Source organism: Symsagittifera roscoffensis, chromosome 3 (genome assembly GCF_963678635.1).
Source record: "Symsagittifera roscoffensis chromosome 3, txSymRosc1.1, whole genome shotgun sequence".
Classification (NCBI taxonomy): domain Eukaryota; kingdom Metazoa; phylum Xenacoelomorpha; order Acoela; family Convolutidae; genus Symsagittifera; species Symsagittifera roscoffensis.
The window spans coordinates 13,972,447-13,993,782 of NC_087064.1; the positions used below are offsets into that span (position 1 = coordinate 13,972,447).

The 21,336-nt window shown below is 33.3% G+C and overlaps 1 protein-coding gene across 1 annotated transcript in view; it reads left to right on the plus strand.

Annotated features, from left to right (window-relative positions):
• Nucleotides 1–5,299: 5,299 nt before the first annotated feature.
• LOC134841580 (patched domain-containing protein 3-like) overlaps nucleotides 5,300–21,336 on the plus strand; it is a 28,766-nt gene continuing 12,729 nt past the window's right edge. The window contains exon 1 of the mRNA XM_063857611.1: nucleotides 5,300–5,482. Coding sequence (XP_063713681.1) covers nucleotides 5,411–5,482 — 72 coding nt within the window. The 5' untranslated portion in view covers nucleotides 5,300–5,410. The remainder of the gene's footprint in view (nucleotides 5,483–21,336) is intronic.

Consider the following 21,336-nt stretch of genomic DNA (forward strand, 5'->3'; position numbering starts at 1 on the left):
ACTTTTTGGACAATGGAGGATGAAATGTTTTTGAAGTTTTTGGGAAAATGTTTAAAATATAGAGACGTATTGTATGCTCATCGTCCAAAAACTTTACTTCTGATCCTGCTGGTAGACAAAACTTTCATGGAATTGAAACACTGTTTGCGCAATATTTTAGCAAATCAACTGTTTTTGGAGAAGAATCAATGAGTAAATGAACATAAGGAGTAGATGTTGCATCTTGATACCAATCATTCAATTCTGATCTTAGACCTGGCTGTTGACTTAAGGTTTTGATTTGTAAAACATCTCTCGGTGACTTTAACAAGACTATACGTGTATTTTGTAACTAATTATCTCTTCCCAATCTGCTTTGATGAAACAAATTATGCCTAATATATATTGTATTCAGTCCCCTGTGTCTTCCAGCAGTAGCAACTTTTACAAACTGCTTAGAGTTTGAAATTTTTTCACAAGAGTCATCAATTATTAACAGGTATTTTGTTCCATTATTGAGAAGAATTTTAAATCCGTTCAAAGTCATCAACTTGTATAAATTTAAGTTTTTTTCTTTGCATTTGTTCTTAATGAGGTTGATAATGTTGATTAAAAAAAACATTTTGTCAAATTTTGGTTCAAATGTACCAATTTTTAACAAATCAAAAACAAGTTGCGATTGTCCAAATCCACTTGGTCCAACTAGCGAAATTAAAAATCGTTCCTGGGTAGAAAATTTTTTATTCATAGCTTTGGAGAAGGTAAAACATAACCGACTGTACTTGATAAAATTGCTACCCAAACTGTTGTTTCTTCACATGTAGTGAATAACATTATTCGAACGATTGCAAATGCTAGTATTAAAACTATGACAAAAAATGGCACATAAAAACTAAAAGAGATCTGTTACACGTACGTCCAAAAAACTTGCATGATTTTTGTTCATGATTCTCCTCATCAAAAACAAATTTTCCTAAATCTAATTGCTTGTCACATTCATCACCCATCTCAACCTTGGAATGAAAAAATTGATAATGATTAATTTTTAAATTTCAAAAACACGATAACACAAAACTATTTAGATTATTTACAATTTATCAAAAAACATCGAGTCCATGTTCCGTATGCAAATGCTTTTCTTTCTGCACAGTGAGGAGTATTTGCATGACAAAATGGGTAGTTGCTACGCCTCCAATCATACTCTTCATCTTTGAAAACTGTATTCTGAACTTTTGGGCATGCGTAGTCATCCAAGTTTGTACCCTTTGTTTCCAAAATTTCTGACAGAATTTTTTTTTTCATAAACTTTTGCAAAACACTGAATTTTTAGGAAGAAAGGAATGTCCCATAGTTTGTCCATTTTTATAAACTCCTAACTGTTTCACTATTTTGTTTTCAATACATTCAATGTCCAAAACAACTAGACTGATGATGTAAACTATTTTTGCAAAAGTTTTTGGTTAAAGGTCTAACAATTGAGCAACGCATATACTGATGAAGCAAAAATTTTAACATATAAACAGAAAAACAATCCAGTCACGTGACCAAGGAAGCAAGAACTTGGAAATCTAGGTAAAACATAACAATAACATTGTGTCGAAATGTCTAGTTTTTTTCGCAAAATTTTTGGCGTCCGTTATCTAATTGTTGAATATCACAGGTTAATTACGTGTGGATTGGGGAATGAAGTTCTTTTAATTAGAGTTTTGGTACACGGTAAGTCAATGGTAAGAGTTTTTGAGCAAAAACTTGGAATTTTTATGAAAAAATTTTTCAAAAAATCTTCAAAACACGATAAAATTTGTTATTATTCGACCTATTAACTAATATATTAGATATTCATATTATTTGAAACATCTACTTGAAAAAATGTTTAAACCTACTGAAATTTCAAAAAAGGTAGAATGTTTGAGAAAAAAGAATCCACACAAATTATCAGTTTTTTGTAGTTTTCTGGGAACCATTCGTTCATATTTTTTTGTTAAAAAGAGTTAAGGTGTTATTTTTCGACCCAAAGAAACAGCAAAGTAATAAGTTTTGTCCAATCGATCTATCATGCTCTAGTGTTCCCCTCTATCCTTGCTTGGAGCTGAGTTAACAATTGCAAAAGAGTATTTTGTTAGTTGAGATACTTTATCAGGGGGGTAAGATCCCATGTACTTGAACCTGAGCTCAGGAATTCTTTCAAAAATGTTAAAGTTTTAGTTTGCAGGAGTAAAAAAATCCATTTTTGCAATTGTTTGCCAATTTACATTTAAAAACAAAGAAAAAATTAGGTTATAGTGTAATTTAGGAATAAAAAAATTAATATTAATGACTTACACGCGTTTTGGTATTGAATCAACAAAGTCCCATACACAAAACTTATGATCTGGACAAAAGTTATTGAACACTGTTTTACAGTCTAGGTTGAAGAATTTTCTTGGGTTTTCAATTAAACAGCATTCATTATCTGTTTTAATTCTGGAAATTTAGGTCTGAAGAAAAACAAAGTAGATAGTACAGAGACAGTAACAAAGAAAAATCCCAAAAAGTTAAAATATTTCTACAGGAACCTGAAAACTCTAAAATTTAAATACTTTTAGCAACTGTTCCGAATTTGTCAATTTGAACATTTGATAGTCTTTCTCCCAAGACTATCACTTCCGTTACTTGTTCCAAGGAAAATTGGAAAAACATTTCTAATCTTAGGTTTTCTCCACTAAGTTCTGGATAATGCAACTGTTCAGCTGCATCCTGTAAGGAGGTCAAGTCAAACACAAGAATATAGTGATGTTAAAAATCTTTCTTTTGTGCTTTTTCTTTTGTGAAAGCATCAAAAAATCTTCCTTGAAAAAATGAAGCTTTAAACTAAGATGGGTATCACGCATATACAAGTAAAGATTACGGTCCGTTTCAAATTCAAACTCAATACTGCTTTCATCCAGAGAAGTACTGGGAAAAACTTCTTGTGTGTAAGATGACATAGTTGTTTCCAAAACTGGGACTTTATCAAAAATCTCCATCGAAGAATTTGTAAAAGCTTTGTACCAAAAATGACTTTTGTTTACACTCATTTTATATTGTCAAAAAAGTCTTTGCGAGAGCGACTGTTTTTTGATCTACTTTTTTGAGAAATGGATCTGGTTCTACCTGTTCTACGCTTAGATTTCTTTTTTCCACCTCCCAATTGTTTCCGAATTGTTTTTGTTGCCACATCTTTTGCAAATGTTTTCAGTTTTTGACGTCCACTAACAACTTCCCCAATCTCTGGAGCAGCACTTTCAAATAATTCTGCCCCAACTCTTTTCGCAGCTGGGACTATATATTTTTTAATTAAGGGAATTGCAGTTCTCCCAAGAGTTTGTGATAGAGCTCCAAAAACTCTTCCACGTTGTCTTGCATGCCCTCGAAAAATAGGGAAATCAGCTGAATTTTGAGCAACCATTTCGAATGAAAATTAAATCAACTTTTTACTTTGGAGATGAATGGAATACAACGCAATAAAGAAGTTTTTGTATCACCGACTATGTTATTTTCTATAATATCACTATATATCTTCAGAGAGTGTATTTTTATAATGTCTCAAGAATACTGAGATTATGTGGTCCTTTTCCTATCATTATAACACCTCTTTGATTTTGTTCTAAATCACAACCAAAAATGTGACTCAAGTCAGAAATTTGAGTAATAAACACTAATTGATTCTCAGGTAAATGAAGGGAACCCTTTTGAGTAATTTTATCTACTAATACATTTGTCAGTACCAGTACAAAATTGTTTTTATCTAACCAAAGCAAATTTTTCATTTGATATTTTAAACATGCATAAGTTATACATTGTATTTGCACTGGCGTCTCTGTCTTGCTTCATAATGATATGCTTTGTTGTATAATATGAGCTCTGTTTTTTGTCACAGAATACACAGCTGGCCTCTTTCTTTCCTCAACAGAGTTTTCTACAGGTGAGGTTTCAAATTTTATTTCTTTTGAAATCAGTTTTTTGCAATATGTCTTTAAATCAGATTCGTTTCGACAGTTTTTCACAGTTAAGCTCCGGAACGATATGGTGTCATCAGCAATTTTACCACAAAAATAATGCTCAAATGATGGCATACGTTCATTTTGTCAATTGAACACTTGCTGAAAACAGAAATAAACGGTTGCTGTGCAAAAATATTTATGTTCATCTTTACTAAAAAAATATCAGTTTTCCAAGTCAAAAATCATTTTATCTTGTTTACATGTTTGAATGTTCAACACTTTCACTTTCACTTTCACTTTCACTGTCAGGCTGATGTTAGGCAGACAAAAATCTAGGAGTTTGTTTTTGGTTCGCAGGGAGTCTCTTTCCACGTCCGATACCACTATCTGGCTTTCAAAAATTTAGGCTCCCGAAGACGTCTGAAATCTAAAAATGGATAAAGTTTGTCTGGCGGGGGATCTCCCAGATTGGGCTTTTTGAGCAGTTGCGGCTTTAGAAGTGTTGCAGACGCCCCCCCCCCCCCTTTGGTATGAATTTCAGACATCCATTTTGGCTGACCGATCTTAAAATTGTTCTAACGGCGCTTTTGGCGCCAATACATGATAATTTTGAGGAAGAGCGCGCGCCCGAAAAAAGTTGTTGTCAAAATTTTTACTAAAATGCCTAAAAACCTCATTTTTGGCAGTTTTTTTTTCAAAAGTTTACCTGATGTGCAGCGAATTTGGTCAAAATAGGGTCTTTATAGTGATTTGGGAGGAATTTAAAAACCATTTTGATCAACCTAATAACAGTTTTTGATTTTATTGAAAATCCCTTTCTAGAGAAAAACTGAATGCACCCCTGATTTTGGTATAAGTGATTGTTTTTATAATTAAATTAGAATGATTGGTTTTGCGCCTGTTGTTGAAACAACTTATCAAACTTTTAAATACATATTGCGTATTGTTTTTGCAGACAGAGCCGACTGGTGTGTTCTTATCCCTGGATCTTCATCGCAGTCTGTCTTATATTCTCTTCTCTTCTCAACCTCTCCTATTTCTTCATACGCCAGAGTGATGACGTCACAGGAAGCAGCGAGGAGACAAGAGATCTGTTCAACCTCAGGACCGCTTTTTTTTTCCTTACTCGCGATCATATACTTATAATCAATATTATACTTATTTGATTATAATAATCATAATAATCATAATCGTAATAAAACTATTGGAAAGTCATAATAAAAATATGAAATTACTATTATGATTGCTGCAAGACTTTTGTCAGATGAAATAGAAGAAAAGTAATCTTAAATAACTTTTAGAATATATATCAACTGACATTAAAGTACATCCTTTAAATATTGCATTTTTGAAGGTAATTGATTGAAACAACAACAAATCTCAGGGTGTGCAATTTTTCTTAGAAGGGTACGTAGAACGATTTGTGGAAAAAGGAAAAAGAGCCATTTAGGCAGGGGAAGTATGCACAGATGCATGAAGAGTATAAACAGACGTTTAACTTCACCGTCGACCACAAGCAAGATCTGTGGAGCCATCAGCAGGTAAAACAAACTCATATCTTTCACCCACTTCGATCACGTTCAACTATCAAACCACCCCTTCCCCCGTTCAATCACCCCTTCTCCCCATCCTACACTTCCATCGTCTCAGCTCGTCCATACACAACCCCCTTCACGTCTATCAGTTCCCCCTCCTAACTCATTGATGAAACTGCATACGTTGGAATTGTGTGCCAGTCAACGAAATGATGTTTAATTTGAAAATTTATTAATATATATTTTTATTTTTCTCTTGCTTGCCCGCACCGGAGTTCCATGGATAATAATCGATTATAATGGAAAAATGTTGTTTAAAATGTTGTCATTATATTCCATTTTTAATCGATTATAATCGATTATTATCGAAATTTGTTGAGACAGACCACGAAAATTCAATATAATTGATTATTATCCATGGAACTCCGGTGCGGGTGACTTTAATGAAGAATAAAAAAAATTTCATAATACATATTTTTTGTTTTTGTCGTATAAATTATATTCAGAAAAAAGTAACAACTTATGATTTCACGCTAACTCTGGAATTATGAAAAATTATCACAAGCAAGGTGAGTGGTGAAAGGCCAGTGGTGCAAAGGGATGAATGAAAAATGGGTGTGTGTAAGATGTATATCACAGAGAACAGCTTGATTTTCATACATATTTTTGGTAAAGTCAAGACTAAATTTTTCGGCGTTTGCAGAAACATCAAAGAGAAGTTGACAAATGACTTTGCTGGAAACAAACGATTTGCAATCCAACTATACAAATCAACATTTCCAATCATTCCAATCATTGTTGGATAATTTTTACATCACCTTATTTGAGACATATTTCGGGTGAGCCGGGCGCCACAGTTGAATGCGTATTAGAAGCCTCGTTGTGGTCGATCCGAAAACTGTCAACCGCATACTTTCGTCTGGTTTGCGGGATTAAAGCTTTTTGAAAAAAATCGGTAATATGAGAACTCTGATCTGCTAAACTTTTTAATGAACTTTTTGTCGGCTTTTCACGTTGTTCAAATCTGCTAGTCAAATACATGTTTAAATATTCGTTCTCTTTTTGTGGTTTTAACTTAAAAAAAATTCACCAAAAATTTACTTCCTTAATTCATTTATCAAAATTTTTACTTTGTTTCTTAGCATCAAATTTATTGTTTACTTTGTAATTGTTGCGGCCATTAAAAATGGGGAAGAACTTTGTATTTGGGTAGGTTTTAATTTTTTTGCTTTTTGTTTCAAACTTACGACCAAAAAATTTATTGTTTTTAAGTTTGACCATCAATATATTTGTTGCTTTGTGTCGTTTATCAATTTGCAAAGAGTCTTTTAGTTCTTGTGGTTTCAATTTTTAGGTTTTTCAACGATTTCTGGTACTTGTTTTCCGTGTTTTGAGTAAAATTTTTATTAGTTTTTCGCACAGCTGAGTTTTTGGGCATTTTAAATACTTTTTGGGCGGGTACTTTTTGATACATCTAAGTATAATTTTTTGCGAAAATTGAATGTTTTGTTTGTATTTGCTCTCAAGGCATTTATTTGTTCCTGTTGTTTCTCCAAAAATTCTTCAAACGCATAATTGGGAATTCTAAAGATAATTGTCAGTAAAAAGTTTTTTCTTCCAGTTATAATCAAATTTTGATTTCAGTAAGATGTATATTGGACCGCTCTTGTCATTTTTATAAAATTTTTACGAAAAAATTCTGCGTGAAACGGTAAAAACAGTTTTTGATAGATCTACGAAAACGGAAATTGAACTTTTTTTTTGGTCATCGGTTCGTAATTGCTTCATCTTTTTTCATCAAAAATATCATCAGGTGACCTTTGCTCTAATAACCAAAAAAAATTGGTGTTCAACAGTGCGTTTCGATCAAAACAAAAAAAATTTCGCTCAAATTTTTTAAGGTTTTTGACACAATTTGCAACTGATGTGTCTATTTTTTTGAGAAACTATCAAGCGGGTTTTTTTGAAATGACAAAAATTATTTGAAACATTTGTTAGATATACCAGCCAGTGTCTCTGAAACTAATAGACGTTTTTTGAGCTGATTACTCAAAACTTCATAATAAGTCGAAATTCCCCCCTAACTATTGCAGTATCTCGTATTCTGCTCCACTGTTGAGAACCATCCTTGCTTTAATATGCTTGACATGAGGGAGATTAATGGGCCTGTTTTATTTGGATGCTACTTTCTTACCTATGTTTAAAAATTAACTTTTGAATAGATCAACATCAGTTTCAAAGTTACGACTAAAGATTTCTTGTTTTTAAGTTTGACAATGAATGTATTTTTTGCTTTGTGTTTACCAATTTCAAAAAAATCTTTCAGTTCTTGTGGTTTGAGTTAGGACTGGAGTGTATAACTCATAGAGTAATTTCGGATAGGGTACACCGTCTGCTCGTCACGCTATCTTATTTTCGGCCGGATAGATTCGTGCAACTTCTTAGTCTAATACCGATCCTAATCTTACTCTTATACTATCTAGTCTCAGGTTGTTTAACTAGTCTCTGCTAGGCTCAATAGATCTAGGGTATACTGGTTTATTGCGGCTGCTGAAGTGCTCGGGAGAGTCCAACTAATTTCTAAGTTAAATTCAAATCTCTCTGGTGCTGAAATTACAAGTAACTTCAGCACTTACAAATAAGTGGGTTGTTAGTTAGATGGATCATGATTGGTTAATATTAAATACTTTACATTGGTAAAATATCTAATTTATCCAATCATAAAATGTAGTTTAGATCAGGTTCCACCCATCCGGGTTTTACAGAGTTTTTTAGAATAGTTCTTCTGCGATTCGAAGGATGGATGATGGACGTTGGTTTTTGGCGAACATCATTTTCTTCCGTTTCCTCTTTGTTAAAGAAGTTCCAGGAAGCTGGAGTTAGAGACATAAGACGTTGTGTCTTCTAGTGACAACGACTAAGTCTTTGCAACAAACTCAAATCTGATTTCAGAATGGTTGGCTATGTCAGGTTTTTCTGTTCTGCGTGGAGAACTTCTTTTGTGTCTGATCTAGTTTGGGAATGGCGTGGAGATTGTGCGTGGAGGGGATGCCTGGTTACTCGGATCTGTACGTATACTTGAACATCGAGGTGGTCATTGGTCTAGTTCAATGAAGTCCTTTTCTGCGAAGTCAAGTCGTACTCTAAATCCTTTGAGTTGTGATTGTGAGTGGCATATCGATTGTGGTTGGCCATTCTCTCTCGAGTGTAGTGGGGTCGTTTTGTCTTTAGATGTTCGTCCTTGGTGTTATATTCTGATCTATGTATTGCATAATGTAATTTACATTTTATAAAACATTTATTAGTTTAATATTTTTTAATTATGATTTTAGTTAGTTGTTTTCACAAAAGCTTTTTGTTTTAGTTCGGTTATTTTGAAGAGTTACTCACCCTTGAGTAGCTCTTATTAAAAATAGAGGTGTGGTCACAAAGCGTGGATGTAGCGCGGTGGGTTAGGCCGGCTATAGAGCATGCTCAGGACGTCCTTCCTGGTGGGTTAGGCCAGGAGTGGGAGTATGATTTCATGCGGTTTTTATGAGGGGTCCTGTTATGTGACAACGTTTTATGTTGGGTTTGTTGTGGTTTTTCTTATGTCTTGTTGGTTATGTCCTTTTTCCAAAAAGCAAATTGTTCGTGGTATGGGTTTGTCTTTCGACTTTTTTGTGTTTTATTATTTCTTTCTTAGACTTTATAATAGTCTTCAAAAGAATAAATTATCCAGTTTTAAACTGGGTTAATCCGGTTTGGGTACCGTTGGTTTCCTTTTCTTAGTCATGCTGTTATTTTATGATTTGTGGTATTTAGTAAGCTGCGTTGGTTAGTTTTGTTTAGTATATGATTCCTTTCCAACCGGGTTAAAGGAAGGTTTGAAACATGTTATTATATGTTAGAGTTGTTGAGTGTGAAAACTTGAAACTGAAATTCATTATTTTAAACAATTCTTCGTGGGCGAGCTGTGCGAGTGTGGATAGAATTTCTGTGCGAATGAATGAGAATATCAAAAGGTTAGTACTGCATTTGCATTTTATTAATTTACTGCATAGAATTTGGAAATTTACTGCTAGTTATGGGGGAATTTTAAGTTACAAATTTTCATCATAATTAGATTTACTGCTTGTGGGGAAAATTTTAGAAATGAATTTACTGCATTGGTATTAAATTTATAAATTTATAAGTGTAAGAGATTAATAGAATTTTTGAAATCTGTTTGATGAAATTTGCGATTTTTATTTGTCTTTTGTGGTTTTTGTAGGTAATTGTCGGATGAAGGCTAAAAATCTAAAGAAAACATGGATAAAGTATGGTGAGTTTTTTAATATTTTAATTAGTTAGTAATATTCATTTAATTCATAATTACCTGTTAGTCGTCGGGGAAAAAACCGTGGGGGAAGATGTCGTGGACGAGATCGGAATTTGTTAGTAGTTTGGCTAAGATGCGGATGATATTTTTAGTCTGAAGCAGTGGCCAAAGCAATTGAAGTGCCTTAATAGTGGTTAGTTCTTCAGTGCCAACTGCAAACTCATAAGGTGTGTTTTGGATTAGATTATATAATTTGTGATTGAATTTAGTGTTGTGGATGAATTCTAAAATTGGGATTTCTATAGGTTGTACAAACTCGTGCGGGATAAGGAAGGGTCGGGATTCTTCGGCGTTGAAGGTCTTGGTGATGGGACAGAAGATGTACATTTGGGTTATGGGATCATAATTGCGAAGAATACCATGAAGGTTAGTATCTTTAATGCAATATGTGAAATTTAGGAAAAATGGTGAAGTGTATTTGGAATTAATGAATTGAAAACGATGGTGTGGTTGTCTAGAGGGTGTGTGTAGGTCAAAGTGATTTTGGATGAAGCGATAATAACTATATGTGTGGGTTTGTTTAGTGCGCAACATAATATCGTGTGAGCAGTGTAAATCTCTTTCGTGTGGTGCAAGGAAATGAAAGGTTAGTGAAAATATTTGGAAGCGTTCTTTAAAACTTTCGTATGCTTGTGTGTCTGTTAGTGCTTCTGAAATAATGTGATCAAACTTTCGGTCGAAGATGTTTAGTGTAAATATATATGGTGTCTTGATGAAAAATTTCTTGGTAATTTGTGGATTAGCGAAGCGATCGTCGTCTAAGAATTGATCTTGGTTAGCTCTGATGATGTTGTGATCATAGTATTCGAGTGTATATTCGTTAGCTCTAGGTGCAGTGTGTGTTTTTAGTGATTTTTTATATCCAACGTAAGTAAATTGTCTAGCGGTTAGTGGTGTAGTGAGTCGATATAGCATGTCCGTATTTCGCTCTATATCGATGTGAGTGTTAGATAAAGGTAAGCAAAGAGGGTTAGTAAAATGATAATATGAGGTCCAAGAGAGAGTGGGCATTAAAACGTATTCATCTACAAAGTTGCGTGTTTCGTTAGTGTCGTGGGGGGTGTTTAAGGTGTATTGTGGGAATGAGGGTAAGGTGATGGCTAAAAATTCTTTTGTGTTAGTATGCTTGGGGTGGTTGATGTATTCACGGGCTGTTCCTGGTTTTGTTGGGAAAGGATGGTTGGGGAACTTTCTTTTAAAAGTGCGGTAAGCTCTATTAGTGTTGAGTGAAGATTCAGTTGATGTGGATGATGGTGCTAATGATTCAGTATAATTTGAAGAGGGTGTAGGGGTAGGGGGGTTGGATGAATTTATTGTGGAGGAGATTTGGTTTATTGTTGGGGTATGGAGGTGGTAGGGTTGTTGTTGAAGGGTAATAAAATTATCTAGCTCTGGGGAGATTCGGGGGGTGTCTGGAGAATGAGATGATTGGTCAGAATGAAATGAGGAGTAGGTTGGGGTAACTTGGGAAGCATAAGAGGGTGTGGAAGTGATTGGGTCAGGGTTATTGGATAATATGGGTTGAAAAGGGGGTTGAGAAAAATTTAAGGGATTGGTGTGAAAATTATTTGATGGAGATGGTTCAGAGTCGGCAAATTCATCGGGGGTTTCAATATTCGGGTTATTGAGTTGTGAGATGGAGTATAAAACTGAGATGTGTGAATTAGTATCGGAATTCATGCCTGATGTTACATTACTAGATGGAAAATCGGGTGGCGGGAAAGCAAAAAGTGGTATTATTGGGATTGGAGAGGTAAGATTGGTTGGGTGGGAATTTGATCGGTGTAGTGATCCAAGTTGGCGGCTCATCGTGGGCTAAAAAAATGATTATTTTGAGACTGAAAAGCGGTGGTATGGGGTTGTTCAATAATTTGTTCATAAGTATTATGATCTTGTGACTGGTGTGTCATTATATGTTGGATGGGACTTTGTGATGTGGTGAGTCGAAAATTTGGATTATGTGTGATGGCTAAATTTCGAAAATTTCGTGGGACTAGGGATAGTGGATGGTTATTTGGTAGGGGTGGTGATTGTGGTGCCGTTGGCGTTATGTCTACATTGTTATGTTCTTCGTCGTATGTATTTTGTCGTGTTGCTATTTTTGTGTTATATTCTTTTATTTGTGCGTCTAAAAGAATTTTGTTTATAGATGTAGAAAAGATTCCAAAAAATCCTGCAAAGAGTATGCGTGCTACGCTTGCTTGTCTGTTTACTTGTGTGTGTATAGCACATGTGTTGTAGATTCCTTTTAAAAGTGAGAAAAGAAATCCAATAAAGTTAAACATTGCGTATAAAATAGTCAATTTTTCTAAGATGTAGTAGGGCCATCCTAGAAAATCGAGGATCTCATTTTTGAGTGTAACAAAGCTAAAAATGTTAATTGGTGATATATCTTGGGGACGGTATTTTTCACCGTTTAGATATATATAATCTTTAATGTCTTTAAAATATCCGCTATAGTCTTGCGTGTAGATATCGGCAAATCCTGCGGTTTCCGCAAGTTTGCGTAAATTTTGGTCTATTGATTGTCTTTGTATAGTGTCCATTTGTGTTAATAATTCTTGGAATTGTTGTGTTCTAATGTGATGTTGAATATCTGATTTTGAATAGATTCCTATTGATTGTAAGTCTATATTTGGGTTTCGAGCAATAGCGCGAATGCTTTCTGGTGAAAATTTTTTGAGTGATTGCATTAATGTGGGATATGGAGTGAGAAGATAATATTTATTTTCATCAGGGTTTAGTTGTACTACATTGTGGCTGTTTTCTGATCCACATGGGACTGCGGTATCCCAGAAATAGGTTCTTCGTGAAAGTGTATCCACGAAATGTACTTTATTCTTATAAAAGATAGGGATTCTTTTATAACATCGTTTATCTTCAAAAACGTATAGTGGTGATACTTTTTTAGTACAAGTATAAAACCATAAGATGTTTCCTTCATAGTCTAAAAAATTTGATCTATTTCCAGATAATAAGTATCCTGCATAGGGTATTTTTAATACTGCTAGTGCAAGTGATTGTAATATTTGTGTTCGTTCTAATTCGCATAGTTGGTGTAGTGTTTCTAATTCGGAGAGTGACATTTCTTGAAAAATTCGGCTAATTGTATAATCTAGTTTCATATCTAAATGAATATCATAGTGGATATTACCGAAATATGTAGTATTCATTAGTGATAATTCTTGTAAGCGTGTGCTTCTGGTGTCATGGGGTTTTAGATGTCCACCAGGTTGTCCGTTGCTTTTTTCAAAATTAACTGGTATATAGGATGTTCCTTCGTTTGGAGGATGACCTGTGGCATATGGGTCAAGTTTTATTTTTCCAGTGGTCATGTCGAATCCTTTTTCGTATTCAACTAATATTTCAGAGTATTGTGTTCTGTGAAGTGGATTCCTGTATTTACATGCAAGTTCTGTTTCTTGATATATTTGAAAACGTGTCAATTTATTTTCTATATTGTGTATGTTTCTAAAATTAGTACTTTGTTTTCGTGATGGATGTACTTGTTCATATGGAATTGATTGTATAAAGTATTTTTCGTGAAACTTTATCATACGAGCGTGTATTCTTGTTACTTGAAATGTTGTACATGTATCTTCGGGGAACCAAACAATTGTTGCTTGTGTTCTCGTTGTAGGGTCGCAATAACCTTGATCATTTTTACAAGGTAATCGGATTCCTTGATAGATCATTGTATTATCTGATAAATCTCGTGTTAGTTGTATTTTTTCGAGTTGTATTTTCCAATCGAAAAACATTATTTCTTGGTATCCTTTATTTTTTGTGTCTGCTTTGCAGTTTGATGGGTTATTTATACCAATGTGTGGTATCCAATGTTTATCGTGTAGGTCATAGGTTAATCGTCCGTGTGCGCTGTTATACGGGTATTTTTCGTCTAGTTTTATATGTCCTTGGTGTCTTTCAAGTTGTGATTGATGTACAGAGTCTGAAAAAACTTGAAAGTTAACTAACTTTCTTTCGGATTTTTTATTTTGTGTGATGTTTAGTCTAAGTAATTCATTTTTACAATCGTCGGGATTGAGATGTAAAAGACGTTCTATATTACTCTGATAGAATGATTCATGGTCAAGTCGGTTTTTGTTTCCGTTCGAGACTTGTGAACAATGTACTTTCTTTTCGGAAAATGTTGCTGTGAATTTATAACCTGTAACTGTTGTTGCTCGGGCTTTTGAATAGAGTGTTGCTATTACATTTGTGGTTTCTATAGTTTGTGGTTCTGTTTCACATTGTGATACTTGATTTATTGCATATTTGTGTAGTGTTTTTTGTTCATTTTCTTCACAATCGTAATGTGTTACTAATAAATCTTGTGGTCCTGTACGAGGGGAAGGGTTTATGTTTTGATTTGAGATTACTGGAAAAAGGAGTTGGAGAAAAATTAATAATTTTAGAATATACATGTGTATGATAATCCTGAGTATGGATTATAAAATGTAATGTAGCCAATTGTGTTTTTGGTATATCTGTCGTATTTGTATATTACTTCAGTAGTTATAAACGGTGGTGGTAGTGATTGAGCTGTTATGTTAGGTGGGTTTAATGGGTAGGGATGTTGGGTAATATTGTTTAACTTAACTGTGATTTCAAACTTTAATTGTAAACTGTTTTGTTGGAGTATTTGAATATTGTGATCACGGATATCGTTGTGAATATCTTGGCGATATTGTAATCTATTAAGTGCCCAGTTATGAAGGCGGTTACTTTCTTGATGTTGTCCAAATAATGGTGGAGGTGCTGTAAATGTATTCCAATCTAGTCTTAAAGGAATATTTATTGATGATTGTTCTCGATATCTGGCGTCGAGATTATTTGGAAAATTTAAGTTAAAAGGTGGTGGTGAAATCTGGCTTTTTGATGGTGTTGATGGTAGTGATAATGTTTCTGGTAGTGATGAGGATGTTGTTGTATCCGTAGAATTATCTATTGGATTATTGACTAAATTTAATTCACCTTGTGTAAATGAATGTGTTGTCCAATATGGTAGTCGTGATGCCTGGTTTGGGGGGTTAAAGGGATTTTCACGTATTTGTTCAGATGTTGGTGTTGAACCTAAGTAATCTGATGGTAGGCTTGAGGTGCTACGTTGTGAAAGAAGCGTAGGGGTTTCTGGTAATATACCAATGGGGTTTTCTGGAGTGTTTTGTGATGGGGATTGAGGTATATCAAAATGAACTCGGGGAGTTTGAAAATTTCTGTTTCGTCGAGGATGTATAATTTGTCTATTTATTTCGACTGTATTTTGGTTTTGACTAGGATTTCTTATTCTACTTAGTTCTTGTGGTAGTGTTGGGTATAGGTTATATGTTGGTTCGCTTAGAGGTGCTTGTCGTTGAACTGGTTCTAGTGGTTCTGATAAACGAGCATGTCGTTCTTCAAAAGTGTATGGATTGTCTTGAAAAGAAATTCGTGTGGATGTTTGAGGATTTTGAGTAGTTGAAGGTGGTGTTGGGTTATCTTGGGATGATGTCGGTGAAGACTGATTCTGTGACTGTTGGGTAGCAATTTTTGATGGATTTTTGAATTGTTACTTTAGTGGGAAGGTTTATGTTTATTATAATATTCTTCCAAAAAAATAATTAGAAAAATTGTTGCTAGGGCAAATGTGATGATTGCTTTCTTTATACATTTGCATATTGTCAAAATGAGGGATGATAAAAATGTTATGAAAATTACAAACAATAAAAAAATATCAGTTCTACTGAAAATTGTTCGTATCATTTAGACAAGTTGTATAAATCGTACCTGTGGATATAATCAAGGGTTTTGGAAAGTTGGAGGAATAGTTCGAGTATAGTGTAAAAAATTAAAAAATGTTACAAAAAATGATTAGGATTATTAGAAAAGATTCAAGTATATCAAAAAGAAATATTATAAAGGTTTCAAGTATTGTAAAAAAATGTTTAAGATTTATGAGTATTTGAGTAACTGATTGAGAGAAGAGCATTTAAGAAATGATCTCTTGGTCGAATATTTTTTGCTGTTTGAGGCGATTTTCAAGTGTGGTCGGGTTATTTATTAGTTTTTTGACAAGTGGGTTGAGTTTTGTAAAAAATTGTTGGGGGCAATTTTCATGGTGATCTGGAGGTCGTCTTTTTCTTTATTTTTGTTTGTCAAATGATCCGGGGTATGGTGAGATTTTTATACTTTAGGCTAATTAAAATGTTCATTTTGTTACTTTAGGCTAAGTTAACAAATTTGTTTTGGGGGTATTCGTGGTCTGAGTTGGGGAAATATTGTTGATCTTTGGGTTATTAGATAAGGGAGGGGTATGGTATTATGGTGATATTTATTTTAGTTGTCAAGTTGGAGTGGTTTGCTTATTTTTGACCTGGAGGTCGTAAAGTTATAGTTATAGATGTGCCTGGAGTTCTATATTATTCGTCTAATTGGTCTTAGTTTGAGTTAGAGAAAGTGACGGATTGGATGAATCCTATTGGTCTATTTTGAACTAGAATTATTGCGTACTTGTCAGCATGTTATTTTGAAAAATGTAAATGAAAAATGTTTCGGAGGTTTCAAGGTTGTGAAGTATAATGTTAAAATTACTTTTGAAATTCCACTTTCTTTAAAATTTTAGATTGGGGGATGAATATTTTATAGTTTTTACGTGGTTGATTTCGGAGTCTTGTTGTTTTTCGATTTTCTGATTTGTCGATCTGTTCTTGGGGTATTATTTGTTCGGTCATTTTTCTATTTTTTCTTTGTTTTGGGGATTCTTTATGGTTTTGTGTATTGTTTTTGGTGGCGGTTGGTTTTGTGTTTTGATTTTCGGTGGGGTTATCATTTTGTTCTGTGTTTTTCAGATGTGGTTCATTTTGAATGATTTTTAATCCTGTGAAAGAATATAATTGAGTTAATTCGCGGAGTGCGTATTCTTTTGGGTAATAAGGTAATAGGTTGTTTCGATGTTGAACGATTTCTTTTTTGTTTGAGTCGGTAATTTTATATGTGACCTCAGTGGGTCTTGCAATTATTTGGTATGGTCCTTTTCGAAGGGGTTGTAATTTTTTAGAAATTCCCTTTTGAGTATTAAAATTAGGTATTAAAACAAATGTTCCAATTTTTAATTCGGAGGCTGGTGTAAAACGTGAATTGATTTGTTCATTAATGTTTTGCCTTGGTAATAACTTTTTTGTTATTTTTTGATAAATTTCATTGTGTTTTTTATCTCTATTTAGAATCCATTCGGTGTGTGTACCGGAGGCTAGTTTAAGAATTTGTGGGTGATGAAAATGATCTTCATCGTGTGTATGTAAAGGTAGGTTATAACAAATTGAGTCTTTATTTGGTTGACAATAACCTTGTGCGTTTTTATGAGAATTTGCTGTAAACATTATTGGTTTGCGTGGCTTTTGGTTAAAAACCATTTCGTATGGTGACATTCCTAAAGTTGTCGTAATTTGTGAATTATATGCTAAGGGAAATAATTTTACATCTGCTGACCATTCGGTATATTTTGTATCATTTCCGTTGATGATACATCTAAGATATTCTTGTAATGAACGGTTCATACCTTCGACTAAGCCGTTTGTCCAAGGTGCATGAGATGTACGTGGTTTGTGTTTAATGTTATATAAATGACATAGTGTGATAATTTCATTATTTATGAATTCTGTACCGTTGTCTGTAACTAAAATTTCTGGTAGTCCGAATTTTGCTATCCAGTGTTCATAGAGTGTTGTGTAAGCGTAATAAGCGTTACAATGTGGTACTGGGTTAAGTGCTACATAATGTGTAAATGCGTCAACAATTACCATAATGTAGGAGTTTCCTTCGGATGAGGGTGAAATTGGTCCTTTGGTATCAAATGAGATACGATTATTAAAGTACAAACTTTGTCCTTTAAAATCTTGTTTTTGTGCTATTTGTTTTTGATTTGGGTAAGGTTTATTTAGTTGACATACTATACAATCATTGCATAGTACTTTTATCCAAATTGGTGCATTTGGGAAGTAAAAATTTTGTATAAAATTTGAATATGTTTTTTCTGATCCAGAGTGTCCTTTAATATTTTGTGTATGTGAAATATTAAAAGCTATAAGAATCATACTTAAAGGGAGACAGGGAACTGTAGATTCATTCAGGTTATACTCTAAAAGGTCTGTATTTTCGTTAATTGTTGTGTTGTTAAATTTGCGAAAGTATCGGAGGAGTGTTTTGTTTCCTAGAATGGTTGAATCTGCCTTGACAGGTTTAGTTTTATATTTGTGCCATGATTTTAGTTGTCTAATTATCGGGTCAAGATTTTGATATTGTTTCAGTGTTGAGATTGTAATTGTTTCTGTTGGAGGGAGAAAAATGTTTTCAATTTCGAATTTAGATAAGGGTATTGTATCAAGTGGGTCGTGGAGGTCAAAAACTTGATTTATTGTGTATTTTGAATCATTTGTTTGTGGTCCTGATAAATTTATTTTATCAGTTAAATTTTCTTTTTCAATTAGTGGAAAATGGTCTTTCTTAGGTGGGTGTTGTTTTGTTCGTTTTTGTTGGGTGTTATTTTTTATCCATTGAGAATATGGGATTGGTTTGAAAGTTGATGTTCCAAGTAGATCAACTTCATAATGATTATTTTGACAATCTAAATAAAGTGGGAAATGTTGTAAACTATTTATTTGTGATTGTTCAATATCAGTTTTTACTGCATATTTGCATTCCAATCGGGGTGATGTTTCGTTTTCTGCAAGGTAGAATTTTATGTTTTTGGGTATTTCAACTGTTGTTTTTCGAGTAAGTAATTCAGGTGGTGTATTTCGACTTAAGGTGTCTGGTAATGCAAGATTTTTTCCTGCAGTCCAAACTATATGTAAGTTTGGAAATTTCATTAGAATTAGTTGAAATCTGTAAACTCGGTGGTTTGGGTTAGATTTTTGTGTAAAGAGAAAGATGATTGGTTTATGGTCTGTGAATAAAACTGTGGGTCGTTTTGATCAAAGTATCAGAAATTCATATTCTGTCAGTGTATATATTATGGCTGTACATTCTCTCATTAGAGTTGAGAGTCGTAGCTCTGCTTGAGTGAATAATCGAGAATTTGCTGATATGAGGTTCATTTTATGTGTACCATTATGTGATTGTAATAGTGCTGCACCGATGCCAAAGTTCGAAGCATCGCACATTGCATAAAATGGTTGATTTGAATTTGGAATTGTGTTTGAAATTTGTTCAGTTAAAAGTTTCTTTATTTCTTCAAATCGTGTTTGATGTTCTGTGTTCCATTCAAAATTATTTTGTTGTCTAAGGATGTTATAAAATGGTCGTAGATATAATTGCATTTTATAAACATATTTACTTAAAAAGTTTAACATTCCAAGAAATTCTTGGATTTTCTTTTTATTTGTTGGTGGTTGAAGTTTTTGAATAGCGTCAATGCGTGATTTCAATGGAGTGATTGTTTTTCTTTCTATATTATGTCCTAAGAATTTAACTCTTGTCAAAAAGAAGTGTGATTTATCGGGGGCGGCCTTCAGATTTTCGTTCTGAAGTATTTGGTGATATTTTTCTAAAACATTGAACATCTCGTCTTTTGTTTGTGATTGCATAAAAACATCGTCTAAATAGGTGATTGCGTTTTTCTTGAGTATTAGTGGTCTAAAAATTTTGCTCATAAAAGCTGAAAATGCTGCTGGTCCTATGGATATTCCATAGAATAAGCGGTTGAATTCATATTGTTGGTTTCCGATAACAAATTGTGTTAAGCGTCGTGATTGTTCATCTAGTGGCATTTGATTGTATGCACTATTCATATCGGCGGTTGTAAAGTATTTGCCGTTTATTTTTGTTAAAATAACTTGTATTGGTTCAATGGGCCAATTACATTTTGATTCATCTATAAGTGAATTGAGGTATCTAGCATCGAGAACGATTTTTAATGATTCTCTTTTAGCTAGAATGATAACGGGGTTGATAAATGTGTTCCCTTTTGGTTGTTCTTCTTTATTAACTGGTGATATAATGTTGTATTGTTCTAAAATATCGAGTAATCTGTTCACTTTATCATGTAAGTGAATTGGTACTTTACTTGCTCTCTGTTTTTTGAAAACTGCGTCTGGTTTTAACGGGAGATGTAGTGATGAACTGATTTTTCCAACATCGAATTTTGATGTTGCATAGACTGATGAATATTTAATTGACTGTTTGGTTAACTTTTCGAATTCGTCTTGTGTTATTTGTGAATGTTGGAAATTAAACATTGTTAAAAATTTCTGTTGGTCCTCTGTGTAGTTACTTATGTTGAATGTAGGTTTGAAATATGGAGTTTTTGTGAAATAATCCGTATTTCTGTTTTCGTTACCTATTATATTATTTATAGATAATTCTTCATTAAGAATTGTAGATTGGCAAATATCTAGTAATTGGAGTATATTATTTACGCGATAGGCTTTTTCGTGTATTGGTGATATTGTAGCGTTGGTTTCACAATATCCTAAAAGTCCTAAAGGTAATGTTACTTGGTAAGGTGTGTTGTTATAGACATGTAAGGAAATGATATCTGAATTCGAATTTTTCAAATATTTTATGGATGAGATTGTGATTTTGAAAAATTTGTGAATAGGTTTGAATTCAAAATCTGACATATAAAATTTTTGTTTGTTTTGTTCTTTATCATATTGGTGAACTTGTTTGATTGAAAAATTATAGATATTTCCTGATAGTGGTTTTAGGTGTTTTCTTTGTTGGTTAAATATCGGGTAGAATTTTGAAAAGAATGGTGGTTGTTTATTTAATCTTTGAAAAAATGTTAAGGATGTTTCTTTTGTTTTTGTATATTTATCTTTGATTAATATTTTACTATTTAGGATGTTAATTGTTGGTATATACTTCGAAATAAATGGTATTCCAATGATATTATATTTAATATCAGTGATATGGAATATTTGTTTAAATGGCTTATTTAAAATTTTGCTTTGCTCCATTGTTCTGGTGGGGAGGAGAAATAATTGGATTTTTCCGTAGTTTATCAATGTTGATCCTTGTGCTGTTGCTAACTTACTGGAGGTTTCAAGAGGTGTTAGCTTTGGGTGTAAAGTTTTTATTTCATTCCATGTGGGGATGTTTATTATGTTTGATTCTGCTCCTGAATCAATTAAAAAATCTATTTCAAGGTCTGGTGGTTGAAATTCTTTATTTCTTGGGCTTTCTAAGAGAAATGGTATTGTCCAAATTTTTTCTTTGGGTTGTTCTTTTTGTATATTTTGATAAATGTGGTTTGTATTCAAGCATTTTGTTTTGATATTTTTATTGGTTTGATTTGTAGTGTTAATCTCATTTGTTTCTTGCGTCGTTGGTGTGGAATTTATGGGTGTAGTGTAATAATTTTGAAGAAATTCTGATTGATTTTCATATATGTGTGATGAAAAAGGTTGTTCATATATGACAGATTCATAGTCATTTTCGACTTTTATCATATTGATAGAAAGAGTGTTTTCAGTATCACTTTCTGAATCTGATGATGTACAGTTTATTTGATTGAGTTGTA